Here is a 14,750-nt window from a genome sequence, read left to right as displayed (position 1 = left end):
AATTTCTTGATTCACTTACACTGACGATGAATACCACAAAAATATTGGACAAAAAAATGATTACTTTCTAACCTTTTAAATTTGCATCAATAACTGCACCCTCTTCCATTTTCTAGGAGCTTAGGATCAAAGCTACATGATAAGAAGTCTAGAATGTCTTATAAATCTGTATTAATGTTAAAGTTTACCTTCATGCATTTTTACATTAAAGGTTTTGGGGCGATTTTTCATGCATTTCCTCTATATTCTCCACCCTCGTAAAGTATTCAAATTTACACTCTGAAATTTGCCGTGCACATGCACAACATGATACATAAAATGAATGACCTGTTTAAAAGATGTGCCTTAATTATTATTTATTTATATTTTTAAAACCATGTAAAAGTAGGTAGAAGTAGCTACTTTAAGTAGGTTTAAATACCTAGGTAGCTATTAATAGCTATGTAGGTAAAACTAGTCTTTGGACTGGACCTGTTTGATTTAAACTCAAGAACCCCAGAGTATAGGCAAAGCCTACATTTTTCCTTTGAGGTTTGATGTCATTTAATGTATTAAATATGCACTGGTACCTCAAATTCAGAAAAGTTGGAATAGAAAGTCCTGCATTTGGTTTTGCACACTGTCACACTCATGATCAGCCCATCAGTTGTGCTGCCAAGATATTGCAATGTAATTCTCCAGGTTAACAAAATGATTATTGTGGACATGAACTCGTGAGATATAACCCTAATTGACAACTTGTGATATATCTCTCCTAAAAAGACAGTAACTGTATAATTGATATATATCTGATCAACATTTCAAGCAAGAAGCACCTATCATAGTACATTGATTAATGATTTGATTACTGATTCCTGTTGATTTCAGATGAAGGAGGAGAGACTGAGGGCAATGTTTGGAGCTGTAGGAACCCTCACAGATTGCTCATTGAAATACACAAAGGAGGGTGTGTTCCGAAAGTTTGCATTCATAGGATATTCATCTGAGGCTGAGGCAGACCAAGCCATCAAACAGCTTAATAAAACATTCATCGATGCCAGTAGAATTCAGGTTTGTACAAAGATTTAATTGTATTTGAAGCTTGACATTCAATTTATCTTGTCTCTTTTCACTAGAATAAGTAAAAGAAAAGAAAAAATATATGTGACCAGACTTGAGATTCACACCCCCCCCCCCCCTGAATTCTAGACAGGTGCTCTGAATACAGTATACTAGACAGATACTTTGAACACTAGACTTGTACTTTGAATGCTAGACAGGTGCTATGAATGCTATACAGGTGCTCTGAATGCTAGACAGATGTTCTGAATGTTAGACATGTGCTCTGAATGCTAGACTTGTGTTCTGGATGCTAGACAGGTGTTCTGAATGCTAGACAGGTGCTCTGAATACCAAACAGATGCTTTGAATGCTAGACTTCTGCCCTGAATGTTAGACAGGTGCTATGAATGCTAGACAGGTGTTACGAATGCTAGTCTAAATAGGTGCTATGAATACTGCACAGGTGCTCTGATTGCTAGACCGGTGCTCTGAATGCTAGACCGGTGCTCTGAATGCTAAACAGGTGCTATGATTACTAGACCAGTGATTTTTATTGCTAGACAGGTGCTCTGAATGCTAGACCAGTGTTCTGAATGCTAAACCAGTGCTCTGAATGCTAGACAGATGCTGTGAATGCCAGACAGGTGTTCTGAATGCTAGACATTTGCTCTGAATGCTAGACAGGTGCTCTAAATGCTAGACAGGTGCTCTGAATGCTAAATAGGTGCTCTGAATGCTTTTCAATATTACACCCCATATGAATGTATATATATTATATATTTATTACACACTGAATATTAAGATACCTGTATGAAAAATGAAAATAACAAAAACAAAAATCATTCACAATATTGTTATAATTTCAATATTGTATAAGAACCTGAGTTAGTTTGAAACCAAAGAATAACATTTCAACAAAAAGGAAAACCTATAAAATTCCAAATAATGTGATATTTTGCATAGAATTAAATTTAGTATTAGTGAATAGAGAAATCTGAAGTGAAATTCCACTAGGATTGTTTTGCTTATATACAGACAGATAGATAGATAGATAGATAGAGATAAATAGATAGATATAATATATATATATATATATTTATATATCATGCATTAGGGGTGAAACAATACGCCCCTTCCCTTCACGATACGATATATATTGCAATACTTATGCCACGATTCAAAATTTCAATACAATACAATTTACAGAAGAAACCAATAATAACATTGAAGAAAAACTTAATTGCCAAGATTCACAATCATAATTTTAAAAGCAAATTGTTTCCAAACTGCTAAACGGTAAGATGCCTGTTGGCTCTATGGTTTAAACTGACAAAGTTCATTATTATTTTTGTTAGACTCAAGGCAAACGAGTCTGAATGTTATTCGAAGCTATTTTGTCCCTCATGCAGGTAAAAATAATAAGAACAGGCCGAGTCTGATGTATTTTACTGAACTCATTTGTAATAATGGTATCGAACCGAAATTGAGGCAATGAATCGAATATTGAATCGAGCGTTTATATTGAACAGTATCGATATTTTGGTGAATCGTTTCAGCCCTATATAGCTGTAGCTTGTGTTATAGAACAGTGATGACCGGATATGACATGACCATTGTGATGTCACTTGATGCACTTGTGCATGCATAAAGTTTTTTCATTATAAATGTAACAAATGAAAATAATTTAACACATTGTTCATATTCTTACTTGATGAACTAACATAGTAAATCTATGACAGGTTGAAAAAGCTATGGATTTTAGCGACCCCAGCAAGCCACGCGCCTGGAGCAAATACTCAAGTGACAGCTCTAAATTCCAGAAAAAACAGAAAGGGACTGATGACAAAGAAATCGGCAATCTCAAGGTAGACTGGTAGCCATTGGTTTCATGGTTGATGTTGTGTATTTGAGCTGTTACTTAATATAGCTTGTGTTCTTACAGGGTAAAGAGAAGAAAGAAAAGAAGAAAAAATCCAGAGAAAAAGTGGTTGGTGAGATGTTAGGAGAGGTAAGGTGAATTACAGATCGACCCCAATGGAGGGTCAGTTTTCTTCAAATACTGTGGAATCACTTAAATTCATGGAGACCAATTTTCGTGGATTTTCAAGATTTTGCATTTTTGTTGGGATTTAATTTTATGAATATGTTGTTTTTTTTTACATTGAAACATTGTATGAATTGTATATTTCATTGTGGTTTGAAATTCATGAGATAGGGGTATGCAAAATCCACAAAAGTTTTTTTTAAAAAACCCTCTAAATCTGATAATCCACAGAACCAATTTTCATTGTTTTCATGGTTATGTCAGACTGTGAAATCAGTTATTAACAAAGCACAGTGTGTGCTCATAATGGAAGAAGATAAAATTTCTTTCCATGAATTTACTTTAAAATAACAAAACAGCATTATTTTGACAAATCTGTGAATTTTGGTGCCCATGAAAATTGACAAAAACAGTTTTTGTACTAGGACTTGTATTTCAGAAGTATCAGTAAAATATCTGCAATCATTTCCCTGCACTTAAGTAAAACTTCTGATTATTTCAAAGTTGAAAGACGATCCTAAATTTGAAGAATTTGTGCAAGTCCATCATAGAAGTGGAAACAAGTCACTGTGGTCAAATGACGAGGTGCTGCCTAAAGGGGGCGCTGTAGAGGTGTCAGAAAACGTAGAGGGCGGAGAGAGCGAGGAGAGTGGAGATGATGAGGTGGACGATGATATGCATGTAGAGGAAGAGGAAGTCAAAGGTACAAAAAATCAAAAGCAAATATCATGAATAGAAGAGCCAGAGACACGTCATTGAGATGCTGTTTATTACTGAATCATCAAATGTTGTCTTCCTATGATTATTTGGGGTAGGGAGGATAAGTATAAATTAGTTCGTAACTTTGATAATGTAAAAGTAACAAAACATGTGATGAACTTTTATTTTTTACATTTTCAGCATCTTTCTTAGATTCTTTAGAGATATCAGTTAAGAAAAGTGTACTTCTTTTGAAGTTAATATAGATAAAGTATTTTGTCTTTTGTTCTTGAATTCAATTAAATCAAGAGTAAAAGTATGATTTTAAAGTAATTCTTTCCAACTGCCTTAGAGAATTGACTTAAAGCATGATGGGATACTGAAACTGGTTTCCGTATTTTACAAATACTGTAATCTAATTATGTTGTCTGTGTCTGCATTCTGTGTATTCCATAATACCACATGGATATATTTTGTTTCTAGAAGAAAAGGATAAATTAGCAACAAAGAAGAATGTGACAGACTTGGATGTAAGTTCAAATTCTTAGTTATACAATGTGAAATGAATATGACAGATTTGTAGGAGATTTTTTATGAGATTACTTGGCCACTAGACGGAATTAATTAACATGATATGTATATGGTCAATGATTTTTTTTTTCTTCAGTACCTGAAATCTAAAGTATCCAGTCAGGCAATGCTGGAAGACAGCAGCTCAGAATCCGAGGAGGAAGATGAATCAGACACAACATCCAGCAGGAAGATGAAGCCACAGGAAAAACGCAGCGAGGTATGCCATCATTATTATAGATCATCCAGACTTTAATTTCTTGGCAACTTCATTCTCGCAAAATTTACATCGTTGATTTATCCATGTGAATTATTTGATTGATGTCTGAAAGATGCCATACAGAAACACATTAATTGTAGAATTTTATTTGTCCATGTTCGTAATCTGATAGATTTGAGATGGGGAAAAAAAGGTATTTTGATTAAAGTTGGATCTACATTATTAGAATAGAACATGTCATATCTTTCCTTTGTCTGTCAGACTGTGTGTAAGTAGGCTACTGCAGCACACAGTAGTGGTCTGGATTATGATGAATATACAGTGGAACCCCGTTATTATGTTTTCCATTTTCCACGGAGAACAATTTAAGCGCAATCCACATTAAAAAAAATATAATGATACACGAAGATTTCATTTATAATGCTAAATGATGGCACTAAAATCACATGCACATCAAGGAATTTTAAAATATTCACTGAGGTAAATGCAGTGCACGAATCGGCCGATAGATTGGTGTATGTATGGACGAGATTTACGAACACCCAAGCTGCATGTCCAAACAACGAGCAATTTTTTTAATTGAACACCTTTAGTCACCTATGTCCAAGCAGTTACCCAAGCGGTTGTAACATTGCTACGATAAATCTTGTCTTTCTTGTTTGGTACCAAAGCTGTCCGTGAATAGAGTTTTAATAGCAAAGGTAATCACACTATGCTGAACACGCAGGTGGTTGAGAAATTATTTTTTTGATTATCAAAATATGAAAAATGAAGTAAATTTCATAGAGTACAATTTCTAAATAAACATTATTTAATTGTTTATCACTGGCTTCTATACAGGGTATTCACCTGTATTGATGTCACTAGATCTATTGAAGCGTGATCAGTCAAGCGTCTCTAATCCCCAAACAGACCAGGAAATTTATGTGGTGACTGCCTCAGGCAGTCAAGGTGTGAATGGCTTATTATTTTGAGAATCACTATTGAATAATTAGGGGTTTATTACGTTTTTGTCGGAATTTTTACAACGTAATACCGAGTCTCGGCATTTTAGGACAACGTAATAACGAGGTCTATTTTATATAGGTTTGTTAAGAAATGGTTTTGTGCTTTGAAATTCCAATGTAATAAAGGGGGAACGTAATAACGGGGTTCCACTGTAAGTTCCATGCTTTACTGCAGTGACTAGTCACGGTGACATAGTGGTTAAGGTGCACACTTTGTAGCTGGGAAGTCCCCAGGTTTGAATTGTGATCCCAGCACTACATCAAACGTAAGACGTATAACATAGGTAGTGATTGTTCCTTCACAAAGCACCCAGTATCAGAAGTGAAAATCATCAATCTTTTGGGTATGATTTGAATAAAGGAAGTCACTTTTTCACAGTATTCAATTAATAAAGAGCCCTCATTGCTACAGCCCTGAACACCATACATTTATTTGAATTTGTGGCACTTCACCTACAGTGGATATAATATCTATACATGTGGGTGGGAAATTCAAATGAGATGTAAAAACAATGATTGCTATCTATCTAAACTTTCATTTAATTTCATAATTTCTGTCATATTTAGCCACTTAAAGCTGAACAGAAGTACATGCTCAAAATGCGGAACTTACCTGTGTCATCTGGTGAGGTAAGCTGATTTGTTTCCTCAATTTATTTATAACAAATTGAGTAAAATGAGAAAAGCATTAACAATCAACAACTTGTCTCTGATTTTCACATTATTTTGTTTGTTTGTTTTTTTTTTAATTTTCAATAGATGCTTGTAAAATACTTCTCTTGTTTTGAAAATTAGAAATTGCTAACTTAAGTTTGAGAAAACCATGTGTTAAAATTTTTTTTTCAGAAGGCAATCAAAGAGTTTTTCAGTCCTATAAAACCTAAAGATGTTCGCATACCCCAAAACAACCAGAAAAGACCGATCGGTGAGTATTAAAGGGTTCTGATTCGATATTGTAGATTTGTGTATTTCATACTGATTATGAAGATTGAAGAGATTTGTTGTAACACAAAATCATTTTCAAAATCTTTAAATTCTTGCTCATTAAGATGAAATTAGAAATTATTGAAAATTCATTGATGAATTAAAATATTCAAATTAATCCTCTGCAAATAATGGAGATGAACTGGAGAAGAGAGACACTCTCTCAACTTTCCTTTCCTTCTCTTTCCCATTCTCTCTTTCCCTCTACCTTTACCTTTCTTTCCCTCATTTTGCCCCCCCCCCCCCTCTCCTACTTTACTATCACCAAGTCCTCTCCTAGTTTGTTACTCTATTGTTTAATAATTGTATTATTTATTGATAAACACTTGAAATACAATACATTTGTTCAAGTACTGTACACTACGCAGGGGGCACACATTTTCAGGAAACAGTTGTCTCTTTTTCAGGTGTAGCTTATGTGGACTTTTCCTCCGAAAAAGATTTGAATGATGCCATGAGGAGAAACAAGAACTTCATCAGTAAGTCGATACTGGTCCACTCCACTGTCAGATCACACAGGTTTCCTCTCCGTTACACTCAGTCAATGTTGAATATAGTGTTACAGAGAGAAAACCCATGGATTCCGACGATGGGTCCACTCTCTAACGAAACCCAAATGTTCCAATCCATGTCCATAATTACCATGATTAGGCAGTTGGATTGCGAAGATGGTCTTTTGTGGGTTTCTGTTGTGAGGAGTTGTATCAGCTGATCATTTAGACACAAGTGATACAAATATGACCACTTTTGTTATAAGTTTTTTTTAGCTCACCTGAGCTGAAAGCTCAAGTGAGCTTTTCTGATCGCCTGTTGTCCGTCGTCTGTCTATAAACTTTTTACATTTTCGACTTCTTCTCCAGAACCACTGGGCCAATTTCAACAAAACTTGGCCAAAAGTATCCTTTGGTGAAGAGGCTTTCAAGTTTGTTCAAATGAAGGGGAGATAATCACAAAAATGCAAAAATAGGGTGGGGTCATTTAAAAATCTTCTTCTCAAGAACCACTGGGCCAGAAAAGCTGAAATTTACATAAAAGCCTCCTGACATAGTGCAGATTCAAGTTTGTTAATACCATGGCCCCCAGGGGTTAGATGGGGCCACAATAGGGGATCAAAGTTTTACATACAAATATATAGGAAAAATCTTTAAAAATCTTCTTCTCAAGAACCACAGGGCCAGAAAAGCTGATATTTACATGAGAGCTTCCTGACATAGTGCAGCTTTAAGTTTGTGAAAATCATAGCCCCTGGGGGTAGGATGGGGCCACAATAGGGGATCAATGTTTTGCATACAAATATATAGGGAAGATCTTTAAAAATCTTCTTCTAAAAAATTAATGGGCCAGGAAAGTGGAAATTTACATGAAAGCTTCCTAACATAGTGCAAATTCAAGTTTGTAAAAATCACGGTCCCCAGGGGCAGGATGGGGCCACAATAGAGGATCAAAGTTTAACATATAAATATACAGTGAAACTTCTCTAAACCGGCCGGCTCTCGGACCGGAAAAAACGGCCGGTTTAGAGGGATGGCCGGTATATACCGAGAATTTAGCAATTATAGACGTTTTATCTCAATATTCACAAAGTAGGTACTGTTCACTTTGATCTGGTGATCTATGATCAATTATCGGTGGAGATCAAATTAGTCCGCTTATACCTAAAGATAATTATGAATTACAAGAAATATTCTCGCTGAAATCATCTAATTTTAAACTGAAAATCTATAACAGGATACATAAAGAAAACAAAGAGGCCTATTATTGGAATTCTTCTTACATATAAAAACTCTGTTTACATTCATCGCTTATGTCATTAACAATTTTGTTTAGACGTTTTTAAAAAGTACAGTAGTAAATATGAAATTGTAATTTGAATATTTCTTTGGAATTTTAAGTCTATGGAAACCAAGAAAATTAATCTATCTTTTAATAATTATCATTAACAGTCACGGGTTTGTTCTTTATTAAGTACCGCTTATATCCATACCAAAGTATGTTGAAACAATATGGCGTTTGATATGGTATTCAATCAATAATTTCCTAACTGTTTTTTACATTTTGTACAGTATTTGGAAGGGTCTCTTGGATTAGCTAAGTGTCAATTAACACGCTTGACAGCACAGGTAAACAATAGAAATTGAAGAGGCCACTAGTGTTTTTCACACCTCCGATGGATAATTTCATACCTGGCCAGTTGGTCAGTCAATTTGCACACCTGAGGATCTTAATTAACCTTTGCCCAAGATTTTCTTGTCTTCAAAAAGTGGCCAGTATGTTAAGGGTAAATTACACATGTTTGTTAACAAATGTACTTTAAAAAGTGGCCGATGTCCGGTTTTCAGGGGTGGCCGGTTTTGTAAGACTTTCTTTGTAAGGAAATGTTAAGATTTCTGCCGGGACTTTGAAAATCGGCCGATATTCAGGGAGAACCGGTATTCTGAGGGGCCGGTTTGGAGAAGTTTCACTGTATAGGGAAAATCTTTTTAAAAAATTCCTCTCAAAAATTACTGGGCCAGGAAAGTTGAAATTTACCTGAGAGCTTCCTGACATAGTGCAGATTCAAATTTATTAAAATCATGGCCCCCGGGGGTAAGATGAGGCAACAATAGGGGATCAAAGTTTTACATACAAATATATATAGGGAAAATCATTAAAAATCTTGTGATGAAAAATCACTGGGCCAGAAAAGTTTACATTTACATGAAAGCTTCCTGACATACTCCAGATTAAATTTTGAAAAAAAGCATGGCCCCGGGAGTAGGTTGGGGCCACAATAGAGATCAAAGTTTTACATGCGAATATATAGGAAAAATCTTTAAATATGAGCTAAGGTGACTCAGGTGAGCGATGTGGCCCATGGGCCTCTTGTTTCTCTATTCATTATTAAATACATAAATTTCATACTAATTATTGTCATTTCAGAAAACAAGAGGGTTTATTTGAAGAAACATGAGATGGTTCAGGATGACCAGCTTGATGAAAGACAAAAACAGATTGAAAAACAGAATGATGTACAGTTAGCAGATACAAAGGTACAAAATGTATCTATAGGTCAGAAATCTTAAGTTCATCTAGTAATGTTAACTACTCATAAGAAGGAAGAAAAAATGTATCAGTTACTATTTATATATTGTTATAAGTTACTATTTATATATTGCCCAGGAGTAAGATCCATCTTGCGGATCAGTTATCAGTGGGTAAGTTTTCGATGCTTTTCATTGGTTCACTGCTAGTTGTCACACATCATTGTTTGTTTTGTAGAAGTGGCAAGAGCACGAGGCTCACACAGACACCATAGCTGAGGTAAACTGAACATTTATCTGCTAGTAGTGTTAGCAGAAAATAGGCTTTGAAGAAAAACCTGACACTTATGTACTGAGTTTAAATCGGAAGTAAAGCGAAGAAATATCCCCGGGGGTTACAACAAATGTACCACATGGTTGCATCAGGAGGAAAAGAGTTGATTTCCTGAATATTTTGATAATTCTTTTTTATATTATTTGATACTATCGGATGAGAATATACATATAATTTTTATTTGTTTTATAAAACCCAGACAAGGTTTCCTGAATGTTAGAGTTGTCTTTCTTTGACTGCACAATCATTTTTTTAGTGTCACGTTTCTTGTCTGTGTTCAGGCATTCACATAGAAAAATTTTGAATTATATGATTTTTATGATTGAAACATGTTGGTAATAAATTAAGATGTGAGTGAAATTTACATGCCAAATAATCAAATGACTTTGAAGAAAACCTTTTAATATTGATCTGTAAATGAGTACAGTAAAACACTGTTACAGTGAACATGCTTATAATGAATTCACACGTAGAGTGAAGTCATTTTCATTTTCAGTCCCTGTAGTATGAACACATATAATGAACTTGAGTGTACATGTAACAACTTACGTTTATAACAAATCTAAATTGTTTGACCTCAGCACTTTGCTATAAGTGTTTTACTGTAATAAGTGTATTTCCATTTTTGAATCGATGAAATTAGAGCTTAGTCCATAATCATCTTTATGTCAGATTATTAGAAGGTTAAATATGTGAAATGTGAAAGATTTTTGAAGATATTTTATTATTTTACAGACTGGGAGACTATTTGTCAGAAATCTACCATACAACTGTACACAAGAGGATTTAGAGGCATTGTTTGGAAAGTTTGGTAAGAAGATTTGATCCTTCAGTCCTCCACCCCCTTCCTAAGAAGAAGTGTTTTTTGGCAGGGGAGGGGGGAGGGGGGGGGCAGTTCAATGTTCTTCATGTATCAGTCATGGCATCTTTCTGTCAGTCATATTTTCTTATTTATTAGAGACTACAGATAAAGATAAATTTCTTGATCATAAGGAAGAGACTGTAGATTGCAAGGGATGTTTCAATTTCGATGGTGTATAGGATCCTTTACCCAAAGACAATGTTTACATTTATCCTTTGATCCTTTTGTGAACAAATCTTCTATACATACAAGTACACCTTAATATTATAATGTTATTTAATGTTATGTTATCCAAAAGGACTTGTTTAATGCTTCTGCCTTTCCACTTTGTCTAAAAACTTTTCTATCTCTTTTGAAGGATCTCTAGCTGAGGTGCACTCGTTTCACTCAATCTAAGAACTGTTCTGCTTTCTTTTGTAGGACTTCTAGCTGAAGTGCACTCGTTTTACTCAATCTAAGAACTGTTCTGCTTTCTTTTGTAGGACTTCTAGCTGAGGTACACTCGTTTCACTCAATCTAAGAACTGTTCTGCTTTCTTTTGTAGGACTTCTAGCTGAGGTGCACTCGTTTCACTCAATCTAAGAACTGTTCTGCTTTCTTTTGTAGGACTTCTAGCTGAGGTGCACTCGTTTCACTCAATCTAAGAACTGTTCTGCTTTCTTTTGTAGGACTTCTAGCTGAGGTGCACTCGTTTCACTCAATCTAAGAACTGTTCTGCTTTCTTTTGTAGGACTTCTAGCTGAGGTGCACTCGTTTCACTCAATCTAAAAACTGTTCTGCTTTCTTTTGTAGGACCTCTAGCTGAGGTTCATCTGTCTATTGATACAGTGACTAAGAAGACCCGAGGTTACGCCTTTATTTTGTTCATGATGCCAGAACATGCTGTCAGGGCGTACGAACAGCTAGATGGAACAGTGTTCATGGTCAGAGTCTTAACTTGGAACATCTTTCACATGTTCATCATTTTTGTATTCAATAATTTCAACTTGTTATGTCATAGGGCAATTAAAAATAACCAAAAACCAAAGAAATAGGATTCATCATAGAGTCAAATTTAGGAACTGAGATGAAAAGTTTCTTTACTGAGTAATTTTCATTTATTAGAATTAGAAGGTTGGTAAGTTTGCAAAGTTACAGGGGTCACTATTTTGTGATTGTTACAGGGGGTCACTATTTTGTGATTATTACAGGGCTCACTATTTTGTGATTATTACAGGGGTCACTATTTTGTGATTGTTACAGGGGTCACTATTTTGTGATTATTACAGGGCTCACTATTTTGTGATTATTACAGGGGTCACTATTTTGTGATTGTTACAGGGGGTCACTATTTTGTGATTATTACAGGGGGTCACTATTTTGTGATTGTTACAGGGGTCTCTATTTTGTAATTGTTACAGGAGTCTCTATTTTGTGATCATTACAGGGCTCACTATTTTGTGATTATTACAGGGGTCACTATTTTGTGATTGTTACAGGGGGTCACTATTTTGTGATTATTACAGGGGGTCTCTATTTTGTGATTATTACAGGGGTCACTATTTTGTGATTGTTAGAGGGGTCTCTATTTTGTAATTGTTACAGGAGTCTCTATTTTGTGATCATTACAGGGGGTCACTATTTTGTGATTGTTACAAAGCTCACTATTTTGTGATTATTACAGGGCTCACTATTTTGTGATTATTACAGGGGTCACTATTTTGTGATTGTTACAGGGGTCACTATTTTGTGATTGTGAATGAATTGTGTTTTAATTTCAGGGTAGAATGTTGCACATTATTCCTGGAAAAGAGAAACTGGATGATGAGAAAGAACATTCAGGTAGTAGCAAAACAAACTAGGTCACGTTTAAGTGTTTGATTAAGTTACAGGCTACATATAATGGTGACCGTAGACAACATTCACTCAGCATGGCTGTGTTTATTATCCTGTAACTTACACTGCATCATTGGAATGGAGGTTGTGATGGCAGAAAAACACTGCTGTTCAATTTGATTCTATTTGAAAAGAACTGCTCAAAACTTCTTTTTCAGAGAAGATTATGCATGGGTCTACTTTTGTGTACATGCATGTACTGTGTGTTTTGTAGAAGGCTCCTCTTTCAAGACAAAGAAAGCCGCGAAACAGAAAGCTGAGGCAACGAGGTAACAACCATTACATAAAACCTCTACAGTATCTATCTAAATATACAATATATATATATATATATATATATATATATATATATATATATATATATAGGACTTCAAAGTGCGATGGTCTGCACCAAATCCCGATAGTGTGACACGCCAAAGTGTGATGGTCCACACTCATGCGCCAAAGTGCGATGTGAAACGAATGCGCCATAATGCAATGGTGTCGACACTACAAAGTCCAATGGTGCATACTAATGCGCCAAAGTGTGATGGAGTGACAAACCGAAGTCCGTTGGTTTGTAAATGACACAGTGTTTTGGTACAGACTGAACCAACCGTGTGTTGTTTCACCAAAATATCAGTGCAAAATACCTGCACAGAAAATAAGGATAAGGACTTATTTCATTACCACTTACTTGTCGTGTTATTAAACACAAAATTTTCCAACATGAAATCGAATAGAATGTTTTGCATTATAGCACACCCCCAGGAATTTATTACGTGTACATCACAACTAATAAATGATCATGAATTAAAGAATGTTTGGGTTAAGTAAATAGTTTGACAACAAATGTACTTTGCCGTTCTCACAATCCTCAACAGTATAAATCTTGCCGTTGCTGTCATCCATGTCAATCTTAACCATCCATACATCCCAAAGAAGTTGGTGTCAGCACTGCAGCAGAAAGAACCTTCGTTGATGCAAACTGACGTTGCATTTCTTCGGTTTTATTTTGAAAGATGTTAAGAATGATGTCACAATGACATTACCACTTACTTGTCATGTTATTAAACACAAAATTTTCCAACACGAAATCGAATAGAATGTTTTGCATTATAGCATGTGATATACATATATATAAATATATATAATTACTTTTCGCAATGATCGGTAAAAGTATAGGTAAAAAAAAAGATACACGAAAACATTTAGTAAAGCTTTAGCGCTTTCATTTCAAATCTTCAGAAGCTTTACATCTAGTAACATAGCGACGTTATGTCACAAACAGCGGAACGTTAAAATTAAACGAATCTGAAATCAATGATACAAAATTACCTTGTCTGGATGTGCTAGTTATGCAAAGAAGATACCAAACTTTCAACGGATGTCTATTACAAATATAAATCTATATAGTAGTGAAATCTCATCCAGATTACAGCATTCTGAGACAAATGCATTCTGAGAGGAAAAGTGTCATGACCCAAAAAGGTCATGATGACTATGTATATATAATGTCTATGAATACTGTAAGAAATTTTGAAAGTTTTGAAATTGTGTGTTAACTTGACAGTATTTGTATGAGTGTTTTCTGTGTTTCAGTTCTCATAACTGGAACACTTTGTTTTTGGGAATCAATGCTGTAGCTGATGTCATGGCTGCCAAATACAACACAGAGAAAAGTGACATTCTAGATCCAGTAAGTTCCGTGAATTGTTGACATCTATGTTGCCACTAATAGACAAATCATCTTAGTATGCTCAGTCTTTTTTGTAAGGTGTCGATCTTGCTTTAAATATATGAATTTTTGTTTTTGAAGGAAGCACCACAAAGTTTGGGAGTCAGAATGGCCCTTGGAGAAACCCAGATAGTAGCAGAAACCCGTGACTTCCTGACAGAGAATGGCGTCATCTTGGACAGCTTTAGTCAGGTGTGTTTTCTTGCTGTGGTTAACATGTCCATTCCTCTAATTCTATTATGAAGCTCAGATTCTTACTTCATGCATGTTAACTGATTAAAAGGTCCTGTAAATACACTGTAGGAGCGCCATGGTTTAGGGTGGTCGCGTTAATCTTCTCAAATTTATACAAAAAATGAATACAGATATAGATTGCA

The 14,750-nt window shown here is 35.1% G+C and overlaps 1 protein-coding gene across 2 annotated transcripts in view; it reads left to right on the top strand.

The window, feature by feature from the left end:
* Positions 1-14,750, top strand: part of LOC125659152 (probable RNA-binding protein 19) — a 33,630-nt gene that overhangs the window by 742 nt on the left and 18,138 nt on the right. For both annotated transcript variants that reach the window (XM_048890742.2, XM_056146375.1), the window contains exons 2-18: positions 868-1,050; positions 2,781-2,906; positions 2,984-3,049; positions 3,590-3,788; positions 4,268-4,314; positions 4,452-4,574; positions 6,149-6,211; positions 6,428-6,506; positions 6,973-7,044; positions 9,485-9,594; positions 9,824-9,865; positions 10,655-10,730; positions 11,574-11,704; positions 12,542-12,602; positions 12,871-12,925; positions 14,238-14,334; positions 14,455-14,565. In XM_048890742.2, coding sequence (XP_048746699.1) covers positions 868-1,050; positions 2,781-2,906; positions 2,984-3,049; positions 3,590-3,788; positions 4,268-4,314; positions 4,452-4,574; positions 6,149-6,211; positions 6,428-6,506; positions 6,973-7,044; positions 9,485-9,594; positions 9,824-9,865; positions 10,655-10,730; positions 11,574-11,704; positions 12,542-12,602; positions 12,871-12,925; positions 14,238-14,334; positions 14,455-14,565 — 1,641 coding nt within the window. The remainder of the gene's footprint in view (positions 1-867; positions 1,051-2,780; positions 2,907-2,983; positions 3,050-3,589; positions 3,789-4,267; positions 4,315-4,451; positions 4,575-6,148; positions 6,212-6,427; positions 6,507-6,972; positions 7,045-9,484; positions 9,595-9,823; positions 9,866-10,654; positions 10,731-11,573; positions 11,705-12,541; positions 12,603-12,870; positions 12,926-14,237; positions 14,335-14,454; positions 14,566-14,750) is intronic.

The sequence above is a fragment of the Ostrea edulis genome, chromosome 1 (genome assembly GCF_947568905.1).
Source record: "Ostrea edulis chromosome 1, xbOstEdul1.1, whole genome shotgun sequence".
In the NCBI taxonomy this organism is placed as follows: Eukaryota; Metazoa; Mollusca; class Bivalvia; order Ostreida; family Ostreidae; genus Ostrea; species Ostrea edulis.
The sequence above is the reverse complement of the archived record's forward strand: the minus strand, read 5'-3'. Positions and strand labels throughout refer to the sequence as shown.